We start from the raw sequence: 8,238 nt of genomic DNA, 5'->3' as shown, positions 1-8,238 counted from the left end.
TATTTGTTTTTCCCAATTTTTCTTTAACGTAAAGATTTTTTTATTTATTTTTATTTTTAAACATAATAGTTTTAATAACTCATTTCTAATAACTGATTTCCTTTATCTTTGCCATGATGACTACCATGATTTGCCATGATTGCATATTTGACTAGATATTTCTCAAGATGCTAGTATTCAGCCTAAAGTGACATTTAAAGGCGTAACTATTAGGCAAGTTAAAATAATTTTTTTTATATATATATATATATATATATATATATATATATATATATATATATATATATATATATATATATATATATATATATATATATATATAATACGAGTATGTGAATCTCTTTGCTTGCGTGCCGATTTTCTCTGTTCGTGCACAAAACGTCTTGCACGCCCTCAAATATACGCTGCTCAAGTGCAGATTTTGTTGCGCGCTCTCAAATAAACGCTGCTCAAGTGCAGATTTTGTTGCGCGCTCTCAAATAAACGCTGCTTAAGTGCGTTTATGTAACGATAGGGTGTCTGCGAGGTCTTAGAAAGTATTAAAAGTTGATAAATCAATTATGAGAAAATTAAGGCCCTTAAAAGGTGTTAAAAATCTTAATTGCGATTTTACGAGGTCTTAAATTTTGTTCAATCGTTGTCCAAAGTGTCTGACTCAGAAAAAGCATGAATGTATTTATTTTCCTCCTAATATTAACTACGGCGTGCTTGTTCCAGTCTTAAAAGTCTTAAAGTTATTGAAATTATCTTTAGGATTCCTGCATATACAAATATTATATATATTATATATAATATATAAACTGGATCAGCCAAAAGGAGATGAGACAAATGTAATTTGCTTTCCATTTATTACAGAAACATATAATAAAATATTATATATAAACTCTAGCCGTTGTATGCAGAACCACAGACCTTTGTCTATAAATATAGTTATGGAAACTGTGTTCATCATAACTGAAAGCTACGCCGTGTTTGCTGGCGTCACGCATCGCGCAGCTCTGTCAGTCAGTCAGCATGTAATCTTGAAGGGTTAAACAAATAACCCACAGCACTTCTACAATTGCTGAAATGTTCGAGCTGTTATAAATCAGTTACATTTTAATATGTTTTGGTGCGATTATAACCCGCTATTAAAAAAAAAAAAAAAAAAAAACAGCAACAACTGAAGGTTTTGAATGAGAAGCTGTAAGGTAGCCATGGCGGGAATGAATTTAGGCGTGGAGAAATGATTGTCGGAAACTGATAATTATATCTCTTGCACTTTTTCTATTAATATTTTTATTTATTTTATTATTTTTAAGAGCTACTACTGATCCAAGAGAAACCAACAGTGTTATTGGGTGTTTCAAATGTGACCGTTTCAGGGTTTATTTTGTCTTCAGTGGGCTTCCATTTTGGTGAAACTGAATGAAAAGTGAAGCGACATTGTAAACAAAGCATATTAGTTTTTTTTCCTCTTCACATGTTGCGATTTGATATGTAAAGTATTTTCCTTTCCTGTTTCACCTCAGGTGTGGCAGGGAGTGTCGCTACTGTCCTCCATGATGCAGTCATGAACCCAGCTGAAGGTATTTGTCATCCACTCTCAATACTGTCAATACTGAACCTTACACTTCAAATCAAATCAAATCACTTTTATTGTCACATCATCAGCAGCACGTGTGCTGTGATGAGTGAGAAGCTTAGGTGCTGGCTCCAGACAGTGCAAAATACAGACAGTGCAAAAACAACAACATACAACAGCATACTCCCAAAAAGACCGAACAATGTAAAATTGGCAGTGTTGACAGCGACATGTACAATGAATGGGTGTCCACATAATTGTAGGCAGTATTGTTTTTTACTTTTGATAATGCTTTCAGAAAAAAATGAAATTCAAGATAACTTGCAAACTGCAGTGTGCTAAAGTAAATCTGGATTTCACCAGTAATAGGTTTTATCCAGGGATTCACAAACTATTTAACATATTAAATGTAACTTATTTTCATGTTAATAGCGAAACAAACAGAGATGGCAGCAAGGAAGCAAACCATACAGACTGCAGTTCACCCCAAAATGAAAATGCATTTACAATTTACTCATGCTCAAGTGGTTCTAAATATGCTGGAGTTTCTTCTCTTTTAACCCAAGAGATATTTTGAAGAATGTTGGAAACTGATAGCCATCAACTTTCACAGTACAATTTTTTTGTAATAGGGAAGTCAATGGCTACGGGTCTTCAAAATATCTTCTTTTGTGTTTAAATTTATGGATCAATTCCCTAATTATATGTGTTTTTCCACACTGTGGTTTGATACAGCTCACATTTTGGCTCCTTTCCACTCTGTTCCATGCCAAATACTTCACTACTACATCAGATCATCTATTATACCCTGTTGAAAATGTAAGTTTTGGGGTCAGAGGGAATTGCAGCTGTTTTTGTGCCTGTGCCTTTAAATGAAAATGAACTGGTTCTCTCCGCCCACTCAAAATTGGATTTTCCCTCCCACTCTCAGAAGTTTTCACGGATAAACACAGCAAAATGACCAACAGCAACTCGGAGACCCACAGCCACACACAAATGCCGTTAAAATGTTTGTTGTGCTCACACACGCACGCATTTAACACATTGCACTATTCTTGCTTGTCTACTCGCAGCAAATGTGACAATGCTCATCAAACAGGTAAATATTCTGCTGTTTAGAGATCCATTATAGCTAAGAGACCTGTGTATGTAAACCTGATTTAACGTCCACAAACCAGGACTCTTGTTGTGTGATTGAAGTGTTCTCATTTATAGTTGTGCACTACATGCAGCTGTGTTAAATCCACTGGTTAGCTACAAAGTGTTGCACTTCATGCTGCCTGAAGTGCAGTTTAATCACAGAGAGTTGAACAGATCTTTATATCCGAGTTTCTTAGCAAATCCTGTCTTGTGGGCATGTTTATGCACATTACTATGGAGACATGGTAATACCATAGACTGTAAAATATATGGACAGAGTATCCGTGACGTCACCCATAGGTTTCTGAAGAGCGCAAAAGAAGCCACAAGTAGGCGCGGCCAACCGTCGCCATTTTGTTCGCGCGTCATCGCACCCACGGCGGGATACCAAACAAGGGCAAAGAGGCGGAGAGTGGGCGGAGCTTGCTTAGACCTGGCAGACAGACTTTACTTTGTGAGAAACGCTTGATACTTTATTACCTGCGACTCGTTTGTATTCTGACCACATGTGCTTGGTTGTACACTATATCAATAAAGTGATTAGACTTTCAAAAACACTGTTGTAATACATTGAGCCACTAAATATTGCTCTTATGACGTTTTTCTACAGGAGGTAAACGCGAATTACTTCCAAACACTTCAGATATAGTGTGTGTGTTAGTAAATGCAAGACTATTGATAAAATCCAGCAGAACACTGTATGACAACTCTTCAGATGACTGTTCTGAGCCTACAGCTAATCAATCTGTCACATTCTGGAGTGCTTTACGGGTCTAAAGAAAAATATTAATGATAAATGATCTTAAATCAAACAAATACATTTATAGAGATGGTTTATAAGTATATAACTTTACTCACATGGGAAACGAGGCCACGTGAATGGTTTGTGAGCACAATTAAGTGCACACAGCATCCCATATCATCTGATAATTGTAAGAAATAAGTCCAAAAGGCAGCTGACTGTGTAAAGCCACATAAAACAAAACAAAAATACGATGAATATGCCGAGATCAGTGGCTAATCTGCCGGATTCAGCTGAGGTGAAGTGACGGCGACCAGCGAGACCTAGCTGTCACTCAAGTGGCCACGCCCTTAATTATGCAAACTTAAAATAACCTAATATAAAGGAAATGGATAAGTTATAAAAAATTCACCCCCCTCACAGTTGTCATGAAGGGTAATATTAGCTATATGAACCAAAATCGTTCTTTGTACCAGGCTGTAAACACCTTTTTTTTAGCTGTAAAGTTGGCCATTCTAACAGTGGGCTCAATTGCACTTTGCTCTATTATGGAGCCAGGACTAGCGGAATTTTGATGAATTGCAGTTTCAGTTACTTCCGTATTGGCCTCCCGAGGGAGAGCGGGAGGTTGCCGCTTGGGTAATACGCACCTATCAATCAATATCAGTGGGCGGGGAAATCCACACTGCTACATCACATTGCTTTGGGTCTCAAAATTGCTGCTTTTTTTACATCAGCAAAATTTTTAAAAAGGAACTTGCTTTCTTTGTATCACTTCAATATGCCCTACGCACATTTCTGTCCAAACAGCTTCGAAAAGTTGATTTAGCATGATAGTGGTGTAACAGATCACATTATACATTAACGGTTCAGATCACGTTATAGTTTTTTTAGTCCCGGATCTCACCATTTTTCAGGAGATGAGACAAATGTAATTAGCTTTCCATTTATTACAGAAACAGTACTGCAAAAATATTTTGGTTATAACAGTTATATATTTGGTTTGTAGTTCGTAGTTAAATATTTGGTTATAACAGAACGTAGAACCTGTAATTTAATTAAAAACAAAATGAAGAAATAATGGGCTGAATAAAAATAAATGGTGAATTATTCAGTGCTGTGAAAAATTCACTGTTACCACTGTGGTTGAGAACGCTAAATGTATAAAGTGTAAATTTAGTATAAAATATACATTTAAATATACAGTTGTAGTCAGAATTATTACCCCCTGTTTATTTTTCCCTCCAATTTCTGTTTAATGGAGAGATTTTTTTCAACACGTTTCTAAACATAATAGTTTTAATAACTCATTTCTAATAACTGATTTATTTTATCTTTGCCATGTTGACAGTAAATATTATTTGACTAGATATTTTTCAAGACATTTCTATACAGTTTAAAGTGACATTTAAAGGCTTAACTAAGTTAATTAGGTAAACTAGGCTGGTTAGGGTAATTAAGCAAGTTATTGTATAACAGTGGTTTGTTCTGTACACAATCAGGAAAAAATGTAGCTTAAAGGGGCTAATAATTTTGACCTTAATGGTTTTTAAAAAATTAAAAACTGCTTTTATTCTAGCCGAAATAAAACAAATAAGACTTTCTCCAGAAGAAAAAATATTATCAGACATACTGTGAAAAATTCCTTGCTCTGTTAAACATCATTTGGGAAATGTTTAAAAACGAAAATAATTACTCTGACTTCAACTGTATATTTAGTCTATTCAGTTATTCAATCATAAAACTTCATGTTTCATTGCTAGATGGATCATTTTTAAAGAATTTCAGTGGCATATTTTTTTAAGACTGGTTATCGCCACCTATTGGTTAAATAATGTAATTGCTGCCTACAACTTTCATTTTTGGGCGTGGTTACATGCACATGACGGTGATTTAAATCTTTACCATAAACATCTGTGGTTTTATCTAAACTATAAACTGTTATCCCAGTACTTCTGTGATATTTGACTGTTTGTAACTTCATAACCAACTATGAAAGACTAAAGACTGAATCTTAGGATTAATAAACATGCAAATCACCAACATTTATAATTTAAGTTGCGTGGGTGTTAAGAGCCTGATCTTTTAATGATTGATCGTGCAGCTCACATTGAATGCATTAATGCAGGCTAAACAAGTAGTGACAGAAAACACCTTTAATAACCTTAGAAACCCACCACGTTCCAAATAACCTAACACAACTTCTTCCATCATCATTATATTTTACAGGAAAGCCTAAATGCTTTCATACATGTGATTTGAATGACGCAGGAGGCGATCTCTCTGCGATTTGTTACAGATTTAAGATTAATCTACTAGTAAAAACAACGTATTAACCTGTGAGTGTGATCCGTAGAAACCACAGATCAACCATGATCTGTTACACCCCTAATAAGGTACGATGCATACATCCGGTCATTTTTTTTTCTGTCTCTTGCAGTGGTGAAGCAGCGAATGCAGATGTACAACTCTCCATACCGCAGCTTGTACGACTGTGTGCTGATGGTCAGCCGTAAAGAAGGACTGGCTGCTTTCTACCGCAGCTACAGCACTCAGCTGACCATGAATATCCCCTTCCAGGCCGTTCATTTCATCACCTATGAATTCATGCAGGAACATTTCAACCCCCATCGCCAGTACCGGCCTGAAACGCACATCATATCCGGAGCTGCAGCCGGAGCCGTTTCTGCTGCAGTCACCACTCCGCTGGACGTCTGTAAAACGCTGCTGAACACGCAGGAGAATGTCGCGCTGAGCTCCGCACATGTTAGCGGCCATCTATCAGGCATGGTGAACGCACTCAGGACGGTTTACCGACTAGGAGGCGTACCCGCGTTTTTTAAAGGCATCCAGGCCAGAGTCATTTATCAGATGCCGTCTACAGCCATCGCCTGGTCCGTCTATGAGTTCTTCAAGTACTTTCTGACTCAACACGAGACGCACGTTCAGGAAGTTTCCCACAAAACCAGCCCTACATGAGGCTCAATCCATTCCAATTTCATCTCGAAGGGGAATGTAGATTTCTCATGCAATCGTCGACACTCCGGTGCCTGTTTGTATTAATTTATTAAATGAGTTTCATGTTGTTACAGGAATGTACGGACGGATGCACACTACAGAACACTTCGTAACAGAAAGATGTCTTGTTTGTATTCTCCCACACGTATTTATGATCGAGAGCGCGTTTATATTTATATATATATATATATGCATTCCCACCATCTTCTCGACGATTAAACCTACCCGTGAGGTAGGACGTTTTTATTTTTATTTTTTAATTATTGGGTTTTCTGGACTTTTCGTTTCGCAAGTTTAAAAGAGTTTTACTTTTATCGCTTGAGTTATTTTTATTGGAAATCATTTTGTACGATATATATTTGAATTCTGTTGCACAATAACGAGAGTTCGTGTTTTTTTTTTTACTCTTGTTATAGAAAAGCTGCCTGGCTATTATTAACTATTTAAAATCGGACGCAAATTTTTGCTAATAATTTCGATGTGTTTTGTAATGCGAATTTTTAGCTTGTGAATTTCAAAGTCAGGGAAATATCTAGTCAGCATATATCTAGTCTGATTTATTATTGTCATTCTACAATACAACTTGATGAACAAACATGATTTTTATTCACATTCCGTTATTCGCAAAATTTACTGACAAAAGTCCAAAGCTAGTTTACGCGTGGTTTAGCATTTTTGTCAAAACGTTATTTTACATTTTAGGTCACTGGTCTCGAGCTCAATTCCTGGAGGGCCGCAGCTCTGCGTAGTTTAGCTCCAACTCACACCTGCTTATTAGTCTTCTGTAGTCTTGAACACCTTGATTATTTGGATCAGCTGTGTTTGATTAGGGTTGGAGCAAAACTGTGCAGAGCTGCTACCCTCCAGGAATCGAGTTTGAGACCTATGCTTTAAGATGATCTACTATTGATATTTTATTTCCAAAGAGACAAAAATTGGATACTAATTTAAACCGAAATCATCACACTAAAGCACTAATGTACTCTAAATCAGTGTTTCTCAACCACGTTCACCAGCACTGCATATTTTGGATTCCATTCAATTCATCTTTATTTCTATAGCGGTTTTACAATGTAGATTGTGTCAAAGCAGCTTAACGTAGAAGGATTATAGTAAATTGAAACTGTCAGTCCAGTTTTCAGAGTTAAAGATCAGTTTAGATCAGTTCATTGTGGATTAAATTTCACTGCTGAAAATCCAAACATTGAAGAGCAAATCCATCGATGCGCAGCTCCACAAGTCCCAAACCAAGCAAGCCAGTGGCGAGGAACACAACTTCACCAATTAACCACAGTGAAGGAGGTCTCCTTTGTCTGTCACGCCCATTCCACGTCTTTCAGTCTCTGCTAATAACCTGATCATCTGAACCAGGTGTGTTTGGTTGAGGAGACATTTAAAATATGCATATCTGGTGGTCCTCCAGGAACGTGGTTGAGAAACACTGCTCTAAATAGCTTTAGCGGTAGTAGTTGAAAGCAGAAATGAATGTGTTCTTGTGTGCTCACTTTTCAAGATGTCATCTATGCAGTGGGTTTCACAGCTTTGGAGTTTATCACTATAGTAAGATCATTACAACCAACCAAGAGTGAACTAAAGCTGCAGTCCAAACACAGTAAGAAATCTTTAATTTTCAATGAACAAAACATGAGGTTTGATAAGCGTGTTCCTTTAGCAATCTGATGGTTTTTCGGTCTCAGAGCTGTTTGTGAATGGACAGCAGACTCCTTTCTGTAATTCTCTACTCTTTCAGAATAGAGATCGCCTTGTTTTCCAG

At 36.8% G+C, this 8,238-nt stretch overlaps 1 protein-coding gene across 1 annotated transcript in view; it reads left to right on the top strand.

Annotated features, from left to right (window-relative positions):
* Window positions 1-7,715, top strand: part of slc25a37 (solute carrier family 25 member 37) — a 33,405-nt gene extending 25,690 nt beyond the window's left edge. Inside the window, exons 3-4 of the mRNA XM_056464264.1 lie at window positions 1,512-1,568; window positions 5,887-7,715. Coding sequence (XP_056320239.1) covers window positions 1,512-1,568; window positions 5,887-6,425 — 596 coding nt within the window. The 3' untranslated portion in view covers window positions 6,426-7,715. The remainder of the gene's footprint in view (window positions 1-1,511; window positions 1,569-5,886) is intronic.
* Window positions 7,716-8,238: the final 523 nt, after the last annotated feature.

Source organism: Danio aesculapii, chromosome 8, assembly GCF_903798145.1.
Source record: "Danio aesculapii chromosome 8, fDanAes4.1, whole genome shotgun sequence".
NCBI lineage: Eukaryota > Metazoa > Chordata > Actinopteri > Cypriniformes > Danionidae > Danio > Danio aesculapii.
This window is presented reverse-complemented; position numbering and strand designations above follow the sequence as displayed.